This window comes from Nerophis ophidion, linkage group LG06 (assembly GCF_033978795.1).
Source record: "Nerophis ophidion isolate RoL-2023_Sa linkage group LG06, RoL_Noph_v1.0, whole genome shotgun sequence".
NCBI classification, from domain to species: domain Eukaryota; kingdom Metazoa; phylum Chordata; class Actinopteri; order Syngnathiformes; family Syngnathidae; genus Nerophis; species Nerophis ophidion.
The window spans coordinates 1366295-1393385 of NC_084616.1; the positions used below are offsets into that span (position 1 = coordinate 1366295).

At 41.0% G+C, this 27091-nt stretch overlaps 2 protein-coding genes across 4 annotated transcripts in view; both read right to left on the reverse strand.

Annotated features, from left to right (window-relative positions):
* Positions 1-10101, reverse strand: part of LOC133554038 (regulator of telomere elongation helicase 1-like) — a 54432-nt gene extending 44331 nt beyond the window's left edge. The window contains exons 1-5 of one of the 3 annotated variants that reach the window (XM_061902380.1): positions 9830-10101; positions 6375-6573; positions 6163-6256; positions 2692-2773; positions 1237-1297 (exon numbers count right to left, since the gene is read on the reverse strand). In XM_061902380.1, the coding sequence (XP_061758364.1) occupies positions 1237-1297; positions 2692-2773; positions 6163-6256; positions 6375-6573; positions 9830-9931 (538 nt within the window). In that variant the 5' untranslated portion in view covers positions 9932-10101. The remainder of the gene's footprint in view (positions 1-1236; positions 1298-2691; positions 2774-6162; positions 6257-6374; positions 6574-9829) is intronic. The other 2 variants (XM_061902379.1, XM_061902378.1) reach the window with 2 other exon arrangements.
* Positions 10102-13205: 3104 nt separating this feature from the next.
* On the reverse strand, positions 13206-22545 carry LOC133554039 (NADH dehydrogenase [ubiquinone] 1 beta subcomplex subunit 11, mitochondrial-like). Its single transcript, XM_061902382.1, has 3 exons — positions 22287-22545; positions 18399-18529; positions 13206-13689 (listed from the first exon to the last, which is right to left on the reverse strand). Exons 1-3 carry the CDS (start codon positions 22488-22490, stop codon positions 13560-13562), a joined length of 465 nt encoding a protein of 154 aa, XP_061758366.1. The 5' UTR covers positions 22491-22545; the 3' UTR covers positions 13206-13559.
* Between the last annotated feature and the right edge of the window lie 4546 nt (positions 22546-27091).

Below are 27091 nucleotides of genomic sequence, written 5' to 3' on the forward strand. Positions count from 1 at the left end.
CACACAGTTGTGGACAAAGGGGTGTACCTCGCCCCATCCTTTCTTGTGAAAGACTGAGCAATTTTTGGGAAGCTGTTTTTATACCCACCTGTTCCCAATTAGCCTGCACACCTGTGTTTGATGAGCATTCCTCAACTTTGTCAGTATTTATTGCCACCTTTCCCAACTTCTTTGTCACGTGTTGCTGGCATCAAATTCTAAAGTTAATGATTATTTGCAAAAAAAAAAGTTTATCAGTTTGAACATCAAATCAATCAATCAATCAATGTTTATTTATATAGCCCCAAATCACAAATGTCTCAAAGGACTGCACAAATCATTACGACTACAACATCCTCGGAAGAACCCACAAAAGGGCAAGGAAAACTCACACCCAGTGGGCAGAGAGAATTCACATCCAGTGGGACGCCAGTGACAATGCTGACTATGAGAAACCTTGGAGAGGACCTCAGATGTGGGCAAACCCCCCCCCCCCCCCCCTCTAGGGGACCGAAAGCAATGGATGTCGAGCGGGTCTAACATGATACTGTGAAAGTTCAATCCATAGTGGCTCCAACACAGTCGCGAGAGTTCAGTTCAAGCGGATCCAAGACAGCAGCGAGAGTCCCGTCCACAGGAAACCATCTCAAGCGGATCAGCAGCGTAGAGATGTCCCCAACCGATACACAGGCGAGCGGTCCATCCTGGGTCCCGACGAGCGGTCCATCCTGGGTCTCGACTCTGGACAGCCAGTACTTCATCCATGGTCATCGGACCGGATCCCCTCCACAAGGGAGGGGGGGACATAGGAGAAACAAAAGAAGCGGCAGATCAACTGGTCTAAAAAGGAGGTCTATTTAAAGGCTAGAGTATACAGATGAGTTTTAAGGTGAGACTTAAATGCTTCTACTGAGGTAGCATCTCGAACTGTTACCGGGAGGGCATTCCAGAGTACTGGAGCCCGAACGGAAAACGCTCTATAGCCCGCAGACTTTTTTTGGGCTCTAGGAATCACTAATAAGCCGGAGTCTTATTATGTTGTCTTTGTAGCATATTCAACTGAATATGGCTTGAAAAATATTTGCAAATCATTGTATTCTGTTTATATTTACATCTAACACCATTTCCCAACTCATATGGAAACTGGGTTTGTTCAAAAAGTTGTTTTCAAGTTTCATGTAGTTTTGTCCTTTAAGAAGGTAACAATAGAACAGAAAAGATGAGGAGTTGTGTATTGCACAAATTTCAAGCACTCACCTTCTACATTGTTATAGAAGACACACGACCTTGTGGATACCTTTCCTCGACACATATGGACCTGAAACATTAAACAGGCAGATTCGTAGAAATATTTGTCTTTTACCAAACATCATCCTTCAAAAGCATATATCTTTATTCATGGTCTCGCTTGGGGTGCATTCAACTGAATATGGGTTGAAAATGATTTGCAAATCATTGTATTCCGTTTATATTTACATCTATCACGATTTCCCAACTCATATGGAAACGGGGTTTGTAAATAGTTTGTATCCAGGTACTTATTTTCCAAGTTTGCAAACAATAACAAAAAGAAAGAAGATTTTGTGACCTTAAAGAATATCAATCTAATGATTGTAAAATGGACCATGTATTGATATTACGCTTGTTATTGTTGCTATCGATATCTGTCTCGATCTGCCTACCTCTGTTTACGTGCAAGAGCTTTACTCAGTGGCCTAGTGGTTAGAGTGTCCTCCTTGAGATGAGTAGGTTGTGAGTTCAAGTCATACCAAAGACTATAAAAATGGGACCCATTACCTCCCTGCTTGGTACTCAGCATCAGTGCTTAATCCCGGGCGCAGCCACCGCTGCTGCTCACTGCTAACCCTCCCCTCTCAGGGGATGATGTAAGGGTGATGGATCAAATGCAGACAATAATTTCGCCATTCCTAGTTTTTTTTTGTGACATCCATCCATCCATCCATTTTCTACCGCTTATTCCCTTTTGGAGTCGCGGGGGGCGCTGGCGCCTATCTCAGCTACAATCGGGCGGAAGGCAGGGTACACCCTGGACAAGTCGCCACCTCATCACAGGGCCAACACAGATAGACAGACAACATTCACACTCACATTCACACACTAGGGCCAATTTAGTGTTGCCAATCAACCTATCCCCAGGTGCATGTCTTTGGAAGTGGGAGGAAGCCGGAGTACCCGGAGGGAACCCACGCATTCACGGGGAGAACATGCAAACTCCACACAGAAAGATCCCAAGCCTGGATTTGAACCCAGGACTGCAGGAACTTTGTATTGTGAGGCAGACGCACTAACCCCTCTGCCACCGTGAAGCCCCATTGCTAATTTAACTTTTTAGCTTAGCGGTTAGCATGGCTTATTGTATCTTTTGTGTGTTGTGTAGCGTGTTTAGGTATAAATTGATAATATTTGCAAGATTGGTGAGTTGCTTTCAATTAATTTGCCGCCATGAAGGCGAGGATTAGGGACAGAGAAGCGGCTACACACTGTGGAGGGACGCTAGCCTCTAGCTTGCTAGCAGGGACGCTACATTGCGTCGAGGATGCTGGGGTAGGCTTGTTGCTGTCAAATCTACGCATCATCAACAGGGATTATCACCATATGACCATAGTATTAAAATCTGGATCATTGGCCAAATGTATATTGTACAGCATGCAACCCTATTCTTCTATTCAAAACATCAAATATTGTTATTACCTTGACATGGTGGTTTTCCTGGCGCATCACCTCTGGGTTGATGCACAGCTGATCTCTTGAGCCCAAAACACACACCTTAGGTCTGATTCACAATAAAAAAGCCATTATTGGACTAGTTTCATGGCACAGAGACCAGGAATGCACTCTTGTTTGTTGTGGTTCCACAATGAACGTCACTTCCACTAAACTAATCCACGGAATAGTGAGGATAGAATTTGACAAGTTTGGTTGTACTTGTGCAACGACAATAAAGACTTACCTACCTACTCGAAGAAACTGAAAAGTATAACAACAAAAAGACATAATGAACATTTTTGAGTTACTTAAGTTGAACAGATTTTTCATTTCTTCTGGTAAAAACTCTACCCCTGGACGGATGAAAGGGATTTGCTCCTATTCTGAAAGACTTAAAATATGATTATAAATCAAGCAATCAATATTTATTGGGGCAGTGTGGCTCGGTTGGTAGAGCGGCCGTGCCAGCAACTTTAGGGTTCCAGGTTCCCCCATCCTAGTCACTGCTGTTGTGTCCTTGGGCAAGACACTTTACCCACCTGCTCCCAGTGCCACCCACACTGGTGAAAAAATGCAGTCTAAAGCTCTAGATAATAGGTTTCACTATGTAAGGTACTTTGAGTCTCTATAGAAAAGCGCTATATCAAAATAGTTCACTAGTTCACAAATACATGTGAACATGTATTTATTTAAACAGCCCTTAATAACAAGTGCCTCCAAGGGTTTTACAAACCATGAAGACATCCCCTGATCTGAAGCCACATCCAGGCAAGGAAAAACTCCAAAAGCCTGAGATGGCCTGTATCTCACTGAAACATGGCTTCAATGCTTGACAACTGCAATTAACATCTTCCAAAATATAGTAAATAGAACAGTGATCCGACAGGTAATACCTACCAAACGTGCTACTTCAATGGGTACCGACAGAATTATGTTGGTATTACCAGGTAATGTAATGGGTTGTACTTCTATAGCGCTTTTCTACCTTCAAGGTACTCAAAGCGCTTTGACACTACTTCCACATTCACACACACATTCACACACTGATGGAGGGAGCTGCCATGCAAGGCGCTAACCATCAGGAGCAAGGGTGAAGTGTCTTGCTCAGGACACAACGGACGTGACGAGGGTGGTACTAGGTGGGGATTGAACCAGAGTTCAATCCCCGGGTTGCACACGGCCACTCTCCCATTGCGCCACGCCGTCCCTATTCACGTAAAAAGCGACGAAACCTGACTGTATTTTTGGTGCGAGTGACGTCACGTCTGGTTGGGCACTGGTTACCGGCTCAAACGCGTGGCAGGGAAACAAGCACTCAAGCAGGACTCAGAGATAATGTTACATTTCCCATGCCAACAAAGTAAGTATGCCTGATAGAAAACACTCAAATGTACAATAAGGCTCCACTTTTCCAAAATGCACCCTTGATGCTAATTTACATTGGCCACATACATGCTTCTGATTAGTAGGTGTGCCAAATCCAAATCTCATTCCTGGGGTGACAAGTCGATTGGGAATCAATCCTCAATTCAACATGATTCAAACCGATTTTAACAATGCAATATTTGCTACAATAATCATAATGAAACTTTTTCAAAATAGGTGACATGTTAGACAAGCTTTTTCTTCTTGCATTTACAGTAGATGGCCTAAAATCACCTTTTAAGAATGTATTTTTATGAATAAATGTTTATATTATTTTCTAATATTTTTTTGTAAAAAATAAATAAATGAATAAATAAATAAAATCAGAATAGGGATGAATAAGAATCGCGATTTGGACGTGAATCAATTTTTTGTGAACTACTACTTATTAGCATTAGTTATTTTACATGGCAATTTCCTCACATCCATATTGGTAATGAAAACTACAAAAAAGATGATTGTTACAACCAAACAGCTGGTGTGTAATAAGTACAATACTTACAGTATAAACACTTTGTAAGGCTCAACATAAGACTAGACAAGTACATTAATGGCACATTCCATTAGTACTTGAAAACTGGTATTCCCCACTTCCTGGATATACTGGATATATCAAGGGTTTGTCTCTGTGAGATATAGAAAATGACGATATGGTGATACTGGAGTATACCTTCTCACGCAGTTGCTTTTAACTGCTGGCATTACACTAAGGCTCTTCTCACTCTTTCTTGTCTCTCCTTCTCACTGAGACATAAAGAAGCGCACCTTCTTACATACCTCACATACTGTCACGAGTGCAACGTCGTACGTCCTCGCCCAGCAGGGAGTTAGCAGCATGGGTAAAGTAATCTGTGGTGCTTGCAGAGTGGTGCGAGTGGTAATACGAGAGAGAGAAGGTACGAATCTGGTAACACATGAAGGGAAAATTAATTCCCAAGAAAAACAGCATGGGGTCCATCGTCTGGCGGTGGTTTGGCTTCAAGCGGGAAGATGTTGAACAGACAACCGTAACATTTCAAGTATGCGGCAAAAGCGTTGCTACAAAAAGAAAGACCACTGCTAATTTGTAGCATAATTTGAAAAGTCACCTACTAGAGAATGAAGAGTGCTTGAAACTCTGCATGTCAACATCTCTGTTTGGTGCCACACCCACATCAACACTATAAAGAAACTAGTCAACAACAGAAGGAGATAACGTCCGCAGGAACCTACCACAGAGTGAAGGACATACACTATTTGATTTCCTATTATGCAGCTCATTTTTATTTGACACTTATTGAAATATCTTGTGTGACATCATGCACAAAAGTGCAATTTATTTGTTTTAAACTACTGTAGTGGTGTTCTGTACAAAAAGTGCACTTTAATTTAGTGTTGTTTTGATACAGTATGTCATCTTAGTGACATCATGCGCAAAAGTGCACTCATAGCTTGTTTTAAAATGTCTCCGACAATTTTGCACTTTCTGTTTGGAAATGACATGAAAGTTTGTGCCACTGCTTAATAACTGTTTCATAAATACACTATTAGTTGTGATGTCCCTCTCTGCATGAAAGTTCAAAAGTAGCATATATGAATGCAGTATGAAGAAGAATGTTTGAATGTAGACACATAGAATCATCATACTGCTGTGATTATATGCATCAAGTGTTCATTCAAGGCTAAGGCAAAATATCCAGGTATATATGCTGTATCGTGACATGGCCTACAAATATGGAGATATTAAAAAAAGGCCATATCCCCCAGCCCTATGTACTAGTACTTTTTGAGCACATTCAACAATACTGCGATAATAATAATAAAGATGATCTTACATTATTACATCTCTAGATGGAATTATATAGTCCACATGGTGTTACAGTTATTGCACGCAGCTCAATTCAATTATTATTTCTGCAGCGTCAATTCCCAACTAAAGTTATCTGAGGCTTGATTCATGTGCAGCAGCTCTGTCGCATCAAGTCACGTTTCTTTCAATTGACTTTGGGTTAGTTGTGTACGTCTTTGACGCAATTAAATAAGACATCTTACTTGTAGGAAGTGTTCCTCAACTCGCTGACCACCTGAGTGAGCTGAGAGTGTGTTCGTGACGCATATATGATCTTGGGAACATCACTGTAGCTTGCTGGAAAAGAAGAAGAAAAGCCCACAGGTTTTACATGAATGACAACATCCTGCTGGGTTGGCTGAGCCCAAACATGTGTGATAGCTCCAAATGTGCACAAATCCCAATATGTACATACTTGGTGTTGAAACATCGCCGTTGGCTTGCCCCCAAGATGGCAGAGGAATACTAGGAAACATCTCCTTCCCATCCAGCCTTTCTGCTATCTTCTGTTGGGAGATAGCATCTTTGGTGTGATCCCTCCAAGCCAGGGTGGCACACAGCAGGCACAAGGTCTTCCCAGTGCCTGTGGGACTCTCCAGCACTCCATTTACCTTCTAGAAAAAAACAATACAGCATCAATATTCAAACATACACAAGTCTACAATAGAGATGGGATTTACAGGTCTTTAAAGAGGAGCCTTTCCTTTCATTATTCTAATAAATGTTTTTTATCTGGAAACAATCAGTAGTATTAGTAAAATGATAAGATGTATATCAGAATAATTTAAAAATAAACCAATATTACTCTTTTGGTGTAAATTATTCTGAAATATTGGTTATAATTTTATGGGGTTTTCTTCATTGTAAAAATTCCATAAGTCAAAATGACCAAAATAAAAATACAGCAGCATAGTAAGCCTAAGTATTCATTAAAAACAAGGCAGATGTTTAATTGAACACCAACACTAATTTGATTTGATTTTTTATCTTGATGGATTGCAAATTAACACCAATGAGTTAATTGAATTATATTTATAAAGCACTCTTCTCTAGTGACTCAAAGCACTTTTACATAGTGAGAGCAAATATCTGAGTTCCATTTAAAGCAGTGTGGGTGGCACTGGGAGCAGGTGGGTCAAGTGTCGTGCCTAAGGACACAACGGCAGTGACTAGGATGGCGGAAGCAGGGATCGAACCTGGTACCCTCAAGTTGCTGGCACGGCCGCTCTACCAAACGAGCATAGTCAACACTGACCTACACTGTTTCAATGTCCACATTTCTCTGTTGATACAATTGTTGATGACTGAAGTACTGATATCAACCAAAGCTCCTCATTCCACCCCCCGGATTGTAAATAATGTAAATGATTCAATGTATATACTATGATGATTAACTTGTGTGATGACTGTATTATGTCGATAGTATATATTTGTACCATGAAGGTGGACCCCGACTTAAACAAGTTGAAAAACTTATTGGGGTGTTACCATTTAGTGGTCAATTGTACGGAATATGTACTGTACTGTGCAATCTACTAATAATATGTACTGTACTGTGCAATCTACTAATAATATGTACTGTACTGTGCAATCTACTAATAATATGTACTGTACTGTGCAATCTACTAATAATATGTACTGTACTGTGCAATCTACTAATAATATGTACTGTACTGTGCAATCTACTAATAATATGTACTGTACTGTGCAATCTACTAATAATATGTACTGTACTGTGCAATCTACTAATAATATGTACTGTACTGTGCAATCTACTAATAATATGTACTGTACTGTGCAATCTTCTAATAAAAGTATCAATCAATCAATCAAAACATGTTTGGATTATTTTGGATAGTATTTCATGTTTTTAACATTTTATTTTTCTTTTATTTCTATTGAAACACACTGGGTCCTATGTTACGTTCTGTTCCACGTGTAGTTTGTTCACCGTTTCACTGATCTTGTGGTTTCCCATGGCCTTGAAGGCACCATTGTTGGCTGCTTTCTGGTCTTTGTTTACACGTTTTCTGTGTTGATTGGCTGGGAGGCTGGGAAAGGGCAGACTTAAGCAAAGAATGTGGAGGCTATTTTGGTTCCCACGAGCAACTTGTCCAGGGTGTACCCCCGCCTTCTGCCATAATGCAGCTGGGATAGGCTCCAGCACCCTCCGCGACCCCGAAAGGGACAAGCGGTAGAAAAGGCTAGACTACTGCAACTTACTTCTTGCTGGGATCCCCAGCAAGAAGATCCAGAAGCTGCAGTACTTACAGAATAGTGCTGCTAGGATCTTGATGAGAGTGTGGAAATACCACCACTTCTCAAGTCCCTTCACTGGCTTCCTGTTCCACTCAGGATTGAATACAAAGTCTCCCTACTAACTCACCAGTGCCTCCATGGAAATGCCCCCCTCTACCTCAAAGAACTGCTCACCCTCAAATCCTCCACACATTATCTGCACTCCTCCAACCTCTGAGGACCAAGCTCTGAACTACGGGAGACCGGGTTTTCTGCTCTGCCGCTCTCAGTCTGTGGAACGCTCTTCCTGACCACCCGAGGGCACCACAGACTGTGGATGTTTTTTAAAAAAGGCTTAAAAACCCTTCTTATTCTAAAATATCCTTTTTTTTATACATGTGTGCTAGTTATAGCTATTATGTTTTTTAATTATTATTTATTTTACTTGTACTTGATGGGGACAGCAATTTGGGGTTCTCGCGTTGTTGTTGTTTTTTTAAATGCACTGTAGCACTTTGAGGTTGTTTGCTTCTACAAATAAAATCTATTATTATTAATATTATAGATGGATTAAAACGCTTGGTGATACGCGTAGCACAGTTTGGAAAATCACTGCTTTAGAATATTGAACCCAAATTGGAAATATGAGAATCAGCACCTCCAAGTCCGAGTCCATGGTTCTCGCCCGGAAAAGGGTGGAGTGCCATCTCTGGGTTGGGGAGGATATCTTGCCCCAAGTGGAGGAGTTCAAGTACCTAAGAGTCTTGTTCACGAGTGGGGGAAGAGTGGATGGTAAGATCGACAGGCAGATCGGTGCGGCGTCTTCAGGAATGCGGACGCTGTATCGATCCGTTGTGGTGAAGAGGAGCTGAGCCGGAAGGCAAAGCTCTCAATTTACCGGTCGATCTACGTTCCCATCCTCACCTATGGTCATGAGCTTTGGGCCATGACCGAAAGGACAAGATCACGGGTACAAGCGGCCCAAATGAGTTTCCTCCGCCGGGTGGCGGGTCTCTCCCTTAGAGATAGGGTGAGAAGCTCTGTCATCCGGGTGGAACTCAAAGTAAAGCCGCTGCTCCTCCACATGGAGAGGAGCCAGATGAGGTGGTTCGGGCATCTGGTCAGGATGCCACCCGAACGCCTCCCTAGGGAGGTGTTTAGGGCACGTCCGACCAGGAGGAGGCCCCGGGGAAGACCCAGGACACATTGGGAAAACTACGTCTCCCGGCTGGCCTGGGAACACCTCGGGATTTCCCGGGAGGAACTGAACCAAGTAGCTGGGAAGAGGGAAGTATGGGCTTTTTCTCCTTAGGCTGCTGCCCCCGCGATCCAACCGAGGATAAGCGGAAGAAAATAGATGGATAAATAAATACATAATTACAATTAAAAATAGTATATTTTTTAATACAAGCATGCTTTTAATGTGTATATGTAAAACCTATTGTTGACTACTAAAACAAGTCCATCCAAATGGTAAATAAGGAACTGGGAATCGGTTCTCATCGTTGACCTAAAAGAGCTCTTTTGGACGTTCAGAAGACTCCAATCGTTAGCGAATTGTTGTCATAAAACAAGAAGCAAAACAGTTTAAGACTTGTTGTCCCTGTTTGGTAGTTTGATGCGAAAACTTACCGTCTGAAGACATTGGATGACTTTTCTCATGTAATCTTTCTGACACTCGTAGGGAGCAAAGGGGAACTGCACCGTCACGCCGTGTAAATGAAAGGACGGCATGATGAAGACGCCTCACACTTTATGAGCGTGAGAAACTAAGACAACCTAATTATTGGTCATTTCAAGCAGCTAAATAGAAGTAGAAATGACATCATCCTGGCAACAGATGCGCTCAGGGGAAATCGCGATTGCCGCCAGTAGGGAACTTCCGCATACGTAACACTGCGCGTGCGCAATGTCGCAACCTTTTTTATATACACACAATGTGCATCAATGTAAATTTGGTCACATACATACACACACACACACACACACACACATACATACATACATACATACATACATACATACATACATACATACAATGTCTACACATGTTTGCTGCGTCGTATGCCAAGTTCAGATGTTTTGGGTCAACTGAGAGAAAATTAGTCTCGTTGACGTCGTTTCCGTTCATGCGTAGTTTATGCAACACCATTGCAACTGCGATGGCGTAGTTTGGCCTCTAGATGGCGACAAAGACCACATAGTCGCCATTTATGGCTTTGAGGCTTAAAAACTTGTAGTTCACGTATATATGTCGTTATTATGCACACCTTTATTTTATATTGTGTTATATTGTGTATTTATGTACATGTATATTAACTACATATTCATTAGTATATCATTGGATTGTAATTGTTCCTCTTTCCTCTATTTGTTTAGACCACACACACACACACACACACACACACACACACACACACACACACACACACACACACACACACACACACACACACACACTCACACACACACACACACACACGGCAAAGATGCTTAAATGATTCTCTGGCCGGAATCTGTCCATCGTGTCCCAACTCTAAAATAACGACTACTCCTTCCTTACAAACATTTTCCAAAGATTTAAAAAGGAAATAAATAAAAACGCATCGTACTTGTTGGTTGTTTCGGTGTGTGTAAATTTGTTTTTTTTTTCTATTTTCCCCCCAAAAATATTTGAGGTCATAATAGTATTGGCCCGTTCATACGCGTCAAACTGTCCGCCATCTTACGGCAGTCCCAACCTAGCACTTTATTCAGCGTGTAACTGTGAATGAAGAGGTTCTCATGTTTTGCTCCGAAAAGAAACGTGTGTTATAGCTTCACCATTGAATGATGAGTAAATAAAAAAACTCCACGATTATTACCGTATGTTATGAGTCGTGTAAATGGGAAAATTAGTGCAATTTTTTTGACTCGTTCTGGTTGACGGGGGCGGTCTTAACTGCCGTAAGATGGCGGCCACGCTGACGTCATATGACGAGGGCATGGTCGCCATGTTGGTAGGGGCAGATTTGTCCTTGAAACAATGATGCACAATAAATAGGCCCAACCTGTGAAATGTATTTTATTACTAAATCATTTGTCTATACCGAGGCTGGCCAAAGTGAGCTAAAAAGTAATTGAGTTCCATCTCCAAAAGTCACCCAGATTTAATGATGTAGACCAGAGGTGTCAAAGTGGTTTTCACTGGGGGCCACATAGCAGTTGTTTGGCCCCAAAGGACCGCTTTTAACACTGAACACTAGTATTACACATTTTATTAGATTTTTTTAAAAACTAAAATGTAAAAAAAAAAAAGTACTTTCACCTCAAAATGTGTTACTGTAAATGGAAAAACAGTATTGCTGTTTTTATGGTTAAAAAAGGCAGCTCAGTTGCCTTTTACAGTAAAATGTTGGCACCTGAGCTGCCAGTTTATTTTTTGAACTGCACATTTTTCAGTGTTTTACTGTAAATGCCAAAACAGCACCGTCTGCTTTCCTGCTGGCTCCGCTGTGAACGGGACTCTCGCTGCTGTGTTGGATCTGCTTTGGACTGGACTCTCGCGGCTGTGTTGGATCCATTATGGATTGAACTTTCACAGTATCATGTTAGACCCGCTCCACATCCATTGCTTTCCTCCTCTCCAAGGTTCTCATAGTCATCATTGTCACCGACGTCCCACTGGGTGTGAGTTTTCCTTGCCCTTATGTGGGCCTACCGAGGATGTCGTAGTGGTTTGTGCAGCCCTTTGAGACACTAGTTGATTGATCATTTATTACACTAAAATGCTTTTATTTTTTTTAATTTAAAGAAAAATGCTGTAAAAACCACAGTAAATTTCACACGTTTACCATTGAATCTATTACTACTTTTACATTGCACAATTTGATGCATAATGTTCTATTTAAAAAAGGTTTGGTAATATATTTTTGCATAATTAGACAATATTTAAGTTAACATAATGTACAATTTCCAAAGACATGCACTGGGAATAGGCCCCTCCCACCTCCAAAGAAATGCACATGGGGATAGGCCCCTCCCACCTCCAAAGAAATGCACCTGGGGATAGGCCCCTCCCACCTCCAAAGACATGCACCTGGGAATAGAACCCTCCCACCTCCAAAGACATGCACCTGAGGATAGGCCCCTCCCACTTCCTAAGACATGCACCTGGGAATAGAACCCTCCCACCTCCAAAGACATGCACCTGAGGATAGGCCCCTCCCACTTCCTAAGACATGCACCTGGGAATAGAACCCTCCCACCTCCAAAGACATGCACCTGAGGATAGGCCCCTCCCACTTCCTAAGACATGCACCTGGGAATAGAACCCTCCCACCTCCAAAGACATGCACCTGGGGATAGGTTGATTGGCAACACTAAATGGTCCCTAGTGTGTGAATGTGAGTGTGAATGTTGTCTGTCTATCTGTGTTGGCCCTGCGATGAGGTGGTGACTTGTCCAGGGTGTACCCTGCCTTCTGCTTAAACGCAGCTGAGATAGGCTCCAGCACCCCTTGCGACCCCGAAAGGGACAAGCGGTAGAAAATGTCTGGATGGATAATTTATGATTGCATGGAGTACGGTGGAAGAGGGGTTAGTGCGTCTGCCTCACAATACAAAGGTCCTGCAGTCCTGGGTTCAAATCCAGGCTCGGGATCTTTCTGTGTGGAGTTTGCATGTTCTCCCCATGAATGCGTGGGTTCCCTCCGGGTACTCCGGCTTCCTCCCACCTCCAAAGACATGTACCTGGGGATAGGCCCCTCCCACCTCCAAAGACATGCACCTGGGGATAGGTTGATTGGCAACACTAAATGGTCCCTAGTGTGTGAATGTTGTCCGTCTATCTGTGTTGGCCCTGCGATGAGGTGGCGACTTGTCCAGGGTGTACCCCGCCTCCCGCCCGATTGTAGCTGAGATAGGTGCCAGCGCCCTCCGCGACCCCAAAAGGGAATAAACGGTAGAAAATGGATGGATGGATGGAGTACATATACTTTTTTTCTGCCAAAATAGAAATAAGGAACACATTCAGTAAGACAAGTTGCAGTACTTTATTGATACATTTTATTTCCAGGATTTTGAGGGCCAAATAAAATGAAGTAAGGGGTCACATCTGGCCCCCGAGCCTTGGGTTTGATGCCTGTGATGTAGACATTTCAATGGCTTCAGCACTGTTGGAACTATCAAATCCAGAAGTTTGGCGACAAAAAGAGTTTAGTGGTGGAATCTTCTGTTGATTTACAATGTCTTCATTGAAAACGTGTTCGTAAGTTGAAGTCTTAGCCTACTCAAAATAAACAAATTCAACAATTTGCTCATTTATTATTCTACTTAACGACATCCAATAATCCTGAAATATATGAAGTGGATGCTTGTTCATTTTACTCCTCGGTAACACTGGGCAAGATGATCTTGTTGGGGTCAAAGTAGTTTTCTGTGATCAGAGGTAGACCCTCTTTCTCTCTCTGCAGGATGAGACGTTCAGCCTCCCTTCTGGCCCACTCACGCATACTGCAACACAACACAACACAACACAACACAACCACACACACGTACACACACAATAAGGAATATTGCCTTTGCTTATCAAGTTCTTGTTTCACTGTTACAGTGCATCTGGAAAATATTTACCAAGCATCACTTTTTGGTGTTGGATAACCACATTTTGGAATATTGGTATTATTCACCGACACACACACACACACACACAGCACCCCAGAATTCAAACCAGGAACCCTGTAGTTTCTGGACGACGGCTCTACCACCGTGCCAGTCATTATTCTGTAAATTTTGACTGGAATAAGAAAGATACTTTCCAGAGGCGCTGAATACTTTTATTATATACACCAAAAAGAACCAATTCAATAAAGTGTGGTAGTATTCCTCACGAGAGGAGAGTACCATGGCCCCATACTTGCCAACCCTCCCGGATTTTCCCACCCAATATATAAGTTACATTTAAACCAGTGTGGGTGGCACTGGGAGCAGGTGGGTGAAGTGTCTTGCCCAAGAACACAACGGCAGTGACTAGGATGGCACAAGCGGGAATCGAACATCCAACCCTCAAGTTGCTGGCACAGCCACTCTACCAACTGAGCTATGCCGCCCCATATATATGAAATATATATGAAATACTCGAGTTGGTGAATTATACGCCACCCCTCTTAACCCCCCCCCCCACCCCCACACACACCTCAATCACGCCCCCAACCACGCCTCCGCGCCACCCACACCCCCCCACCTCCCGAAATTGGAGGTCTCAATGTTGGCAAGTATGCGTGGCCCATTACACAAATCCATTTCATTTCCATTACCCAGTTTCTAAATTGATTACATTGAAATGTACAAAAACCTAATGTACTTGGTTTTTGTTCTTCACCATAAACAACTTTAGACAGTTTAAACTTTCTTAAAAGTCTTAAGAGTAAAATTTTAAGTGAAAGTATAGTTTTACAGCAGCACTCCCTTACTGCAAATTGCATCAAGGTTTATTTCTTCAAGTGAAAAATAATAACAGTCAACAGGGTTTCCCCAAGATGGGGCAGGGGCGAGGCCAGGGCACACATGATGCATATATTTTCTGTAAAAAGGCTAAAAAAAAAGGTTATGCTTACAATAAAAAACAAATCTGTGTTAATTGATACTTCTCCAGTCCTTTTAGTGAAAACAACATCTCTTGTACTTGGTGTCGTTACTGTTCTGAAGGTTTGCATATTTATGGAATTGTTCCTTTAGTTCTACAGATAGGAGATAATTTCTGTTAAGGGTTTAATTATTATTATTTAATTCTATTTCATATGTGTCGTTTGGGAAGGTAAAATGTGTTTCTTTAAGTTGTTTAAAGGCCTACTGAAATGAGATGTTCTTATTTAAACGGGGATAGCAGCTCCATTCTATGTGTCATACTTCATCATTTCGCGATATTGCACTATTTTTGCTGAAAGGATTTAGTAGAGAACAAGATAAAGTTCTCAAACTTTTGGTGGCTAATAAAAAAGCCTTGCCTGTACCGGAAGTAGCAGACGATGTGCGCGTTGTGGAGCTCTTCACATCTGAACATTGTTTACAATCATGGCCACCAGCAGCAAGAGCGATTTGGACCGAGAAAGCCACAATTTCCCCATTAATTTGAGCGAGGATGAAAGATTTGGGATGAGGAAAGTGAGAGTGAAGGACTAGAAAAAAAGAAAAAAAAAGACTAGAGGGCAGTGGGAGCGATTCAGATGTTATTAGGCACATTTACTAGGATAATTCTGGAAAATCCCTTTTCTGCTTATTGTGTTACTAGTGTTTTAGTGAGATTATATGGTACCTGAAAGTCGGAGGGGTGTGGTGACCGCTAGTGTCTCCAGTGGGAGGAGGTAATAGTCCGCAGCTGCAGGAGGATGCAAGCTCCGCTCATAACTACGGTAAAAGCAGACTTATTACCACAATTTTCTCACCGAAACCTGCCGGTTGACATGTGGTCGGGAACCATGTTCGCTTGACCGCTATGTTCCATAGTAAAGTTTCACCTTCGGGAATGTAAACAAGGAAACACCGGCTGTGTTTGTGTTGCTAAAGGCAGCTGCAATATACCGCTTCCCATCTACATCTTTCTTCTTTGACGTCTCCATTATTCATTGAACAGATTGCAAAAGATTCAGCAACACAGATGTCCAGAATACTGTGTAATTATGCGATTAAAGCAGACTACTTATAGCGTGGATCGGGCTGGAAAAAAATGTCCGCTACAAGTGGTGACCTCAAACGCATGCATCATCATACCGCGACGTTTTCAACACGACACTTCACGGTAAATTTAAAATTGCAATTTAGTAAACTAAAGCGGGCGTATTGGCATGTGTTGCAATGTTAATATTTCACCATTGATATATAAACTATCAGACTGCGTGGTCGCTAGTAGTGGCATTCAGTAGGCCTTCAACCGTTGCTATGGTTATGGGCTTTTTTGTTTCCGCCGGCAGCAAATAAAAGTGTTAAAAGAGCTCCGGTCTTAACAAGCAAGGTTGCGTGGGTAATACTACACGGTTGCAGCTTGGAGAAGTAACTACTATTTGAATAATCAGAGCATCCCCCTAAGGTAAAATCCAGTCCCTTACAGGCTCCCGTACACTTACAGTGCATCGATGTCCGTGTAGATCCACCCATGCTGTTTGTTTACATTCAGGATGTTAGCAGTGAGCTATTGTATCCTCCTACGGTGTGTAGTGAAGCATGTTTAGCTATTCCTCGCCCTGCAGCGATAATGATACTTGTAAGAAACCTACTTTGTTTGGCGCCATGTAGACCAGGATTAGTGATTTAGAAGTAGCTAAAACACTGCAGATGGATGTTAGCCGCTAGCTAAGGGTGATTCAGCGTTTATGGCTTCAACTTCATGGTTTGTTTTTCAGCTAAAATGTGTCCATTCTCCCCTTTCTGTGTTTCTGCTTGTAAGTAGTCCGTTGGTGTGCGTTGCCTAATATGCACAAATGCAAGTTTTACCAGAAATGTCACCACGGCATCCGGGAGATTAAAAAAAAGTACTGCTATTTTTCAGAAGCAGTATACTACTGTTGTTAATGAATTGGTACCGCAGTAATTTGTTCTCACTCAGAAATCATTTTTAGGTGTGAAAACTTTTATTTTGCCGTGGCGGGCCACCAAGAATGATTATTACATTTTGGGGAAACCATGGTAACCATTCTTCTGGGGCTCTTATTTTGTTAGCGACAAGATACCACGCACAACCGTTTCACTGTGAAGGCCGGAGGTGTGCACTTGGTTTGTACAAGACTCCCAGTTACAGGTATAATTCATATATTAATATTATTAACCGGTTCAGTAAGAGGTGTGGAAATGCCCCCATCTACCTCAAAGTACTGCTCACCCCCAAATCCTCCACACCACACCTGCGCTCCGGACAAGCTAACCTTCTCCAAGCTCCGAGGACAAAGTTCCAAACTATGGGAGACCGGGCTTTCTGCTCCGCCGCTCCCAGTCTGTGGAACACTCTCCCTGACCACCTGAGGGCACCACAGACTTGGGATGCTTTTAAAAATGGCTTAAAAACTCTTCTTTTTAAAAAAAGCCTTTATTTTGATATATGTGTGCTAGTTCTAGCTCAGGGGTCGGGAACCTTTTTGGCTGAGAGATCCAAGAAGCCAAATATTTTACAATGTATTTACTTAAGAGCCATATAATATTTTTTTAACACTGAACACAACTAAACGCGTGCATTTTTAAGTAAGACCAACATTTCTAGAGTAAAATAGGTCTCTTATTCTTTGTAATAACATTGTTATTCTGAAGCCAAATGTGGAGGGGGCGTGGCCTTCAGGCCTGCAGCGAAGCGGGGTGTTGGCAGGATCGGCCTTGAAATCAGCGACAGGTGTGTAGATGGCCCACCTGGGCCTTGTTATCTAATCATCTGTCGCTCCGTTATAAGCAGCAGCCAGGAGGAGAGACGGGGTTGGGGCTGGAGCCAGAGCGCGAGCGATAACGAAAGAAAAAAAGGCAATTGCTGGAAAGCAACTGAGAGACTCATTGAGAAATAAAACAATATTGTAACCCTGAAACAGGCTCTCATGTCGGTGCTTGGTGGTCTGAAGAACCCCCAGGAGGGCAATCCCCACACTAACCAATAATAAATAAATAACTTCTTACCATTAACGCCACTTCTTGAACAGGTGCGGTAGAAAACGGATGGATGGATTAAAAATGCATGAGAATGTTTTGTATTTTTAACACTGTGATTACAAGTGGAATTATTCATTACTTATCGTGTTAAGCTATGTCAGCTCAGATTTATCCGAGAGCCAGATGCTGTCATCAAAAGAGCCATTGGTTCCCTAACCCTGTTCTAGCTACTAGGCTGTTTTTGTTTTTATTCTTTTACTATTTATTTTACTTGTTGGGGGCAGCTATTTGTGGTTTTAGCGTTGTTGTTTTGTTTTTTAAATACACTGTAGCAGTTTGAGGTTGTTTGCTCAATGTGAAGTTTTTTTTTACAAATAAAATGTATTATTATGAGGATATTGTATGATCATAATGCAGAACAAGGCCATGGATATGTTCCTAACAAGTTGCAAGGACTTCTATTACTGTTTGTAGCTTCAGGGTCTGTGAGAACGGGGTGATAAAGTTAGCATAGTCGGTGTGACACCAAGACCATCAGGGGCTGGGCTTTTCTCTCTTCCTTAAGCTTTTACTGTATGAAAGTACAAGTGAAATCATACCCAGGGTCTGGTAAGTAGTGAAGGAATGTTCCTCCGACGACGAGACACAGAGACACACCAAAGAAGAAGGCTAATCTCATGTTTATGAGATCCACCTCAGGGTCATTGGAGAAGCCATAGTATTCTGGATTCTGTAAAATAGCAAACAAGTGAAGAAGATCAGTCATACAACAGAAATGGCAGAGTGTCTGACGATACAATCATTATTGCTAATCATTTAATCATAATTGATGGAAATAAATATTACTGATTTGGTTCCTAACTGGTAGCTACAGTTTGTTCTCTGCATTGGCAAACACATTTAAATTAATTATTCTATGGGAAATGTGCCTAAATGTACAGAACACTGTTGAATACAATAATGACACTACGAGATAACACCAAATGTATTCCAGAGTAAAAAGTTGTATAAAAATGTTTTGTTCTTGGTTGGAATAAAAGTGAAGTATGGAAGCAAGGTTGGTTGCATGAACAAAGTGTCTCTGGTAAGCAAGCAAGGCAAGAATGATCAGTGATGAGTGGGAGGGACACACCTCCACACAGCCAATCAGGTAACAGTATCAACTGTCAAGCTGTGCCATATTGTTGTCTCGTGGTTAAAATGAAGACAAAAGAGGAAAAGTCATTTGGACAGAATGGCACTTTTTTTTTTTTTTATTATTTAAAAAGGGACCGTAATCAGACCAATGTGGTGTGTGCATGATGCAAGGCAAGAGCGCTAATACCACACCACCTTAGAGCACATCCATAACTTCCTCCCCCTAAACCTGCAGAAAATAGTTCTTCTCAGGTTGCATTATGTTTACATTTTCACACTTTGCACTATTTTCTTACACGTTATCAAGCATTTTGACAAACTCATTTTTTGGTCCAGGGGACACCACGTCCACACTCTCCAAATGTGGACTCGTAAGACCACAGAACACTTTTGCACTTAGCATCAGTCCATCTTAAATGAGCTCGGGCCCAGCAAAGCCTTTCCGGGTGTTGTTGATAAATGGCTTTGCATAGTAGAGCTTTAACTCACACTTATAGATGTAGTGACCAACTGTAGTTACTGACAGTGGTTTTCTGAAGTGTTCTTGAGCCCACGTGGTGATATCCTTTACACACTGATGTCGTTCTTTGATGCAGTACCGCCAGAGGGATCCAAGGTGCGTAGTATCATGGCTTTGGTGCAGTGATTTCTCTGGATTCTCTGAACGGTTTGATGACATAACGGAGCGTAGATGGTTGAGAAATGTTGTTCTTAAACAATTTGCTCAGGCATTTGTTGCCAAAGTGTTGAACCTCACCCCCGTCCTTGTTTGTGAATGAGTGAGCATTTCATGGAAGCTGCTTTTATAGCCAATCATGGCACCCACCTGTTCCCAGTTAGCCTGTTCACCTGTGGGATGTTCCCAAAAAGTCTTTGATGAGCATTCCTCAACTTTCTCACTCTTTTTTGCCACTTGTGCCAGCTTTTTTGAAACATGTTGCAGGCATCAAATTCCAAATGAGCTAATATTTGCAACAAATAAAGTTTTCCAGCGTGAACATGAAATATCTTGTCTGTGCAGTCTATTCAATTGAATATAAGTTGACAAGGATTTGTTGTATTTTCTTTTTATTTACCATTTACACAAGGTGACAACTACACTGCTTCTGGGGTTTGCATATCGTAATATATCGCTCAGCCTTAGTTTCTCACCACTCGCCTACTTAACGCTGACAATTATTTCCATACATCTGAATTAAAAGCGGCCGGTTCGCACAATGAAGTCAAGACGACATGTTAGTTTAACGACATGTTGGATGTGCAAGACTGGCAGTGACTTGGAATACAAATGTTACATGAAAGCCAATAACACAGCAGCCAAACAAAGTCAAGGAGATTTCTTTCAAAATCATTCATGGTTATTAGCCTGGAAAGACTGTGATGGTTGGATACAAGAAAGACATTGATGTGACCTGCACCTTATGTACCATGCATGTTGCACCTTATGTATCATGCATGTTGCACCTCATGTTACCTGCACCCTATGTAACATGCATGTTGCACCTTGTTACCTGCACCCTATGTAATTTGCATCCAGAGACTGTTTACCACCTGTTTAGGACTTGTGACAGCACCCCATCACTATGGCAGCATGTGTTGCTTCATCCTGGACAATATTCATGACAAATTTGTGCCTTGTTTTAAAGATGAGATATCTGGTTTTACACTATATGAACAAAAAATTGAAAAGGAATTCTACCTTTGCAACCTCATTATTCTATTGGCTAAGTTTTATATTCATAAAGTTCAGCAGCCTAACAGCCTGGTGGTGAAAGCTGTTGGTGAGTATTTATTGTAACATTGTAGAGACGGAAGAAGTATTTATTATAATAATGTACAGGCGGAGGAAGTATTTATTGTAACATTGTACAGGCGGAGGAAGTATTTATTGTAACATTGTACAGGCGGGGGAAGTATTTATTGTAACATTGTACAGGTGGGGGAAGTATTTATTGTAACATTGTACAGGCGGGGGAAGTATTTATTGTAACATTGTACAGGCGGGGGAAGTATTTATTGTAACATTGTACAGGCGGAGGAAGTATTTATTGTAACATTGTACAGGCGGGGGAAGTATTTATTGTAACATTGTACAGGCGGGGGAAGTATTTATTGTAACATTGTACAGGCGGAGGAAGTATTTATTGTAACATTGTACAGGCGGGGGAAGTATTTATTGTAACATTGTACAGGCGGGGGAAGTATTTATTGTAACATTGTACAGGCGGGGGAAGTATTGATTGTAACATTGTACAGGCGGAGGAAGTATTTATTGTAACATTGTACAGGCGGAGGAAGTATTTATTGTAATATTGTACAGGCGGAGGAAGTGTCTATTGTAATATTGTACAGGCGGAGGAAGTATTTATTGTAATATTGTACACGCAGAGGCTATTTATTGTAATATTGTACAGGCGGGGGAAGTATTTATTGTAACATTGTACAGGCGGAGGAAGTATTTATTGTAATATTGTACACGCAGAGGCTATTTATTGTAATATTGTACAGGCGGGGGAAGTATTTATTGTAACATTGTACAGGCGGAGGAAGTATTTATTGTAATATTGTACACGCAGAGGCTATTTATTGTAACATTGTACAGGCGGGGGAAGTATTTATTGTAACATTGTACAGGCGGGGGAAGTATTTATTGTAACATTGTACAGGCGGAGGAAGTATTTATTGTAACATTGTACAGGCGGGGGAAGTATTTATTGTAACATTGTACAGGTGGAGGAAGTATTTATTGTAACATTGTACAGGCGGGGGAAGTATTTATTGTAACATTGTACAGGCGGGGGAAGTATTTATTGTAACATTGTACAGGTGGAGGAAGTATTTATTGTAACATTGTACAGGCGGGGGAAGTATTTATTGTAACATTGTACAGGCGGAGGAAGTATCTATTGTAATATTGTACACGCAGAGGCTATTTATTGTAACATTGTACAGGCGGGGGAAGTATTTATTGTAATATTGTACAGGCGGAGGAAGTATTTATTGTAATATTGTACACGCAGAGGCTATTTATTGTAACATTGTACAGGCGGGGGAAGTATTTATTGTAACATTGTACATGCGGAGGAAGTATTTATTGTAATATTGTACACGCAGAGGCTATTTATTGTAACATTGTACAGGCGGAGGAAGTATTTATTGTAACATTGTACAGGCGGGGGAAGTATTATATTGTAACATTGCACAGGCGGAAGTCACCTTGACATAGTATGTAAATAAGAACTCCTACATATTATATTATAATAATGTAGAAGCAGGAAGTCACCTTGATATAGTATGTAAATAAGAACTCCAAGATATTATATTATAATAATGTAGAAGCAGGAAGTCACCTTGACATAGGGGTTGACGCGGCCGTGGCCGACATTCGGTGCCGCATGTTTGAGTTCCGTCGCGATGCTGGAACTGACGGCCTCGCTCGGCTTGGATTGGGACACGCCTCGAAGCGGCAGGTGTCCGGCAGGTAAGCGCGGCAGGTGTACAGCAGGTAAGCGCGGCATCAGAAGAGGTCCGAGCCGCGCCAAGCGGGACAACATTTTGTCTGATGTTGGCGAAGGATACCGTCGCCCCGGAACCGGAAACAAGCTCTTAGTGACGTCACAGTTCAGCCTGCCTTCTTCCAAGTAAAATGGCTGCTGGCGTTTAGTTTAAAGCGCATTACTGCCCCCTCTGGAGGCGTGTGCTCATTACAAAAACAATGATTGAGTCGTAGGACTCCTGCAGGTTTAGAATAAACCACTAAAGTCCTACTGAAATGAGATGTTCTTATTTAAACGGGGATAGCAGCTCCATTCTATGTGTCATACTTCATCATTTCCCCATATTGCCATATTTTTGCTGAAAGGATTTAGTAGAGAACATCCACGATAAAGTTGGCAACTTTTGGTCGCTAATAAAAAAGCCTTGCCTGTACCGGAAGTAGCAGACGATGTGCGCGTGACGTCACGGGTTGTGGAGCTCCTCACATCTGAACATTGTTTATAATCATGGCCACCAGCAGCGAGAGCGATTCGGACCGACAAAGCGACGATTTCCCCATAAATTTCAGCGAGGATGAAAGATTCGTGGATGAGGAAAGTGAGAGTGAAGGACTAGAAGAAGAAAAAAGACGAGGGCAGTGGGAGCGTTTGAGATGTTATTAGACACATTTACTGGGATAATTCTGGAAAATCCCATATCTGCTTATTGTGTTACTAGTGTTTTAGTGAGATTATATGGTACCTGAAAATCGGAGGGGTGTGGCCGCGGGTGTGGTGACTGCCAGTGTCTCCGGTGGGAGGAGGTAAGAGAGTCCGCAGCTGCAGGAGGACACAAGCTCCGCTCATGTCTACGGTAAGAGCCGACTTATTAGCACAATTCTCTCATCAAAACCTGTCGGTTAACATATGGTAGAGAACCATGTTCGCTTGACCGCTCTGTTCCATAGTAAAGCTCCACCATCGGGAATGTAAACAAGGAAACACAGGCTGTGTTTGTGTTGCTAAAGGCAGCTGCAATACACTGCTTCCCACCTACCTCTTTCTTCTTTGACGTCTCCATTATTAATTTAACAAATTGCAAAAGATTCAGCAACACAGATGTCCAGAATACTGTGTAATTATGCGATTAAAGCAGACTACTTTTTGCCGTGAGCCGTGCTAGAAGAACATTTCCGCTACAACCGGTGACGTCACGCACACACCTCATCATAAGCGTCATCATTCCGCGACGTCTTCAACAAGTAACTCCACGGGAAATTTAAAATTGCAATTTAGTAAACTAAAGCGGCCATATTGTCATGTGTTGCAATGTTAATATTTCATCATTGATATATAAACTATCAGACTGTGTGGTCGCTAGTAGTGGCTTTCAGTAGGACTTTATAATGAGTAATATTCCACTCAAACTGACCTCTGGAACGTGTGCCACTGCTTTCAGAACAGTGGTGTCCAATCTGCGGCTTACGGCACGTTCTTAAAATACCATTACCAAAAGAAAGACATTAAAAAGTGGAGTTATTTTGTCCTTGCTCCAAAAACAATAATGAATCATATTAAATGTTATGAATTATTGTGTTATTCAAAGTTTCAGTGACATTACATCAAATATTTAACATTTAACTCTGAACATTTTTTGGGAGGGGTTATTGCATACATTGTGTGTTTACCATAAAACAAAAAAAAATGGGCATTAAACAAACAAAAAAAACATTAAAAAAATAAATAAGGAAAACGTATAATATTAAGTTTAACCTGAAGTTGATCAAGAGATTTAATTGTTGAAAGTTAAACAAAAAATGTATGATGATGTAGGACTTATTTGAACACTTTTATGAGCAGGACACTTTTGGATCCCTGATCATTCTAGTGGAAGTTTCTTTTAAATAATAATGAATCAAAATCAATGTTTTGGTGAATTATTGTGAAGTGAAGTGAATTATATTTATATAGCGCTTTTTCTCTAGTGACTCAAAGCACTTTACATAGTGACACCCAATATCTAAGTTACATTCAAACCAGTGTGGGTGGCACTGGGAGCAGGTGGGTAAAGTGTCTTGCCCAAGGACACAACGGCAGTGACTAGGATGGTGGAAGCGGGAATCGAACCTGCAACCCTGAAGTTGCTGGCACGGCCGCTCTACCAACCGAGCTAAACCGCCCCCTTATTCAAGATTTCAATTACATCACATCAAATATTTAACTCTGAACTATTTTTTGGGGGGGAAATATTGCATATTTTGTGTGTTTACCATAAAATGAAAAAAAAAAAGGGCATTAAGCAAAAAAACATAACGTAAAAAAAATAATAATAATACAAATTTATGATATACAGATTAACCTGAAGTTGATCAAGAGATTTAAGCATTGAAAGTAAAAAAATAAAATTAAAAAAAATGTACAAAATAAAAAAATATAAAATAATGTAGGACACTTTTATGAACAGGACCCATTTTTTTTTTTTAGCATATTTTGTGTTTTTGACCATTAAAAAAACAAAAAAAGGGCATCAAACAAACAAACAAAATAAAAACATAAAAAATAAATAAATAATAAAAACGAATAACATACAGATTAACCTGAAGTTGATCGAGAGATTTAAGCATTGAAAGTAAAAAAAATAAATTAAATAATGTAGGACTTATTTGAACACTTTTGGGGTTTTGCCCTTATAAAAACATGTTTTTCTTCAACAAAGGGCATAAAAAAATGATTATATAAACATGTTTTTCTTCAACAAAGGGCATAAAAAAATGATTATATAAACATGTTTTTCTTCAACAAAGGGCATAAAAAAATGATTATATAATCAGATAGAGCTGAAGTTGATCTAGTGATTTAAATATTGATACGAAAAAATCATATGTGACTTATTTTTAACATTTTAATCCTTTTGGGTCCCTGGGACCAAACTTGTAATGTAAAAAAAAAATTTTTTTTATTTTTTTTAAATTGATAAATTGTATTGGTTTGGAAAACTCAAAATATCACAAAGGCCCCTGCATGCTTTCACCCTTCCTGCTTTAGAGAATACATTTGTCACACTTGAGCTGTGAGCCTACTTAGCTAGTATGGTCAAGGTTCCGGAACATTCCATAGTTGTGGGAGGCAGGTGCAGTTCTGCACACTTGCAACATTGGCTTGAAAGTGCGAGACTGGGAATAATCTTTCATTAGCACACAAGGATCTGGTATCGCTGGTAGCAATGATTCAGTATCGATCCACACATACGTCGATTCTTACATAAATATGACAAAAGAATGAAGGCTTTATTTCATACATTTAGTGATGTAAAACACAATTGCCACCAATTGAGTTGTTGAGAATATTTATTTGTGCCCGTTATACAATCATATGAATGATTAAAAAGTGTAACTCTTGCAATTCCATAGGGTAAATGTCTACACTTTCATAAAAATGCACAAATTGCTAGCTCATAGTCTAGCTAGGTATCTTTCAAATATGAAATAAGCTTTTTTTTTACATGAGAGGATGGAAGGCAAAGCATTGAAGAAGGAATACAAAACAAAGTTATTTGGACAAAGGCCTCTCAAAATAAAAACATGGAAGATAAAAACATTTCTGAAATAACCATTGATTCAAGTAGCTCACTAGTTTTGGGGGAAAAAGGCTTCTTTGACATGTTCATAGTAACTTTCCAAATGCAGAACACTTTCATGAAGTTTTGTCCCACTATGTCTCCAAAGTGTGTGAGGACATTTGACATTTGGCGTGCAGCAGGACAGTTGTTTCAAAAGACCTTTCCATGGCAAGTTTACAGAAGTACACAAAGTTATGTTTCCATGATCCAAGACTTAAATAACTCTTCTTTGATATGAGAGACGAACACAGCATGTGTCGCTAAAAGCAGGGAAGTTGTGTAAATGCTAAATAAAAAGAGAATACAACAACTTATATTCACTTGAATAGACTGCAAAGACAAGATATTCAACATTGGAACTGCTCAACTTTGTTATTTTTTGCAAATATTAGCTCATTTGGAATTTGATGCCTGCAACATGTTTCAAAAAAGCTGGCACAAGTGGCAAAAAAGAGTGAGAAAGTTGAGGAATGCTCATCAAAGACTTATTGGGAACATCCCACAGGTGAACAGGCTAATTGGGAACAGGTGGGTGCCATGATTGGCTATAAAAGCAGCTTCTATGAAATTCTCACTCATTCACAAACAAGGACGGGGCGAGGATCACCACTTTGTCAACAAATGCCTGAGCAAATTGTTTAAGAACATTTCTCATCAAGGAATTTAGGGATTTCACCATCTACGCTCCGTAATATCATCAAAAGGTTGAGAGAATGTGGAGAAATCACTGCACGTAAGCCATGATATTACACACCTTGGATCCCTCAGGCGCTACTGTAAAGGATATCACCACATGTGCTCAAGAACACTTCAGAATACCACTGTCAGTAACTACGGCTTAATTTTTAATTTTCCTAAGAGAACTTTCCTGAAGGAATCAATAAAGTGCTATCTATACATCTACAGTTGGTCGCTACATCTGTAAGTGCAAGTTAAAACTCTACTAAGCAACGTCGTAGCCATTTATCAACAACACCCAGAAATGCTTCGCTGGGCCTGAGCTTATCAAAGATGGACTGATGCAAAGTGCGAAAGTATTCTGTGGTCTGAAGAGTACAAA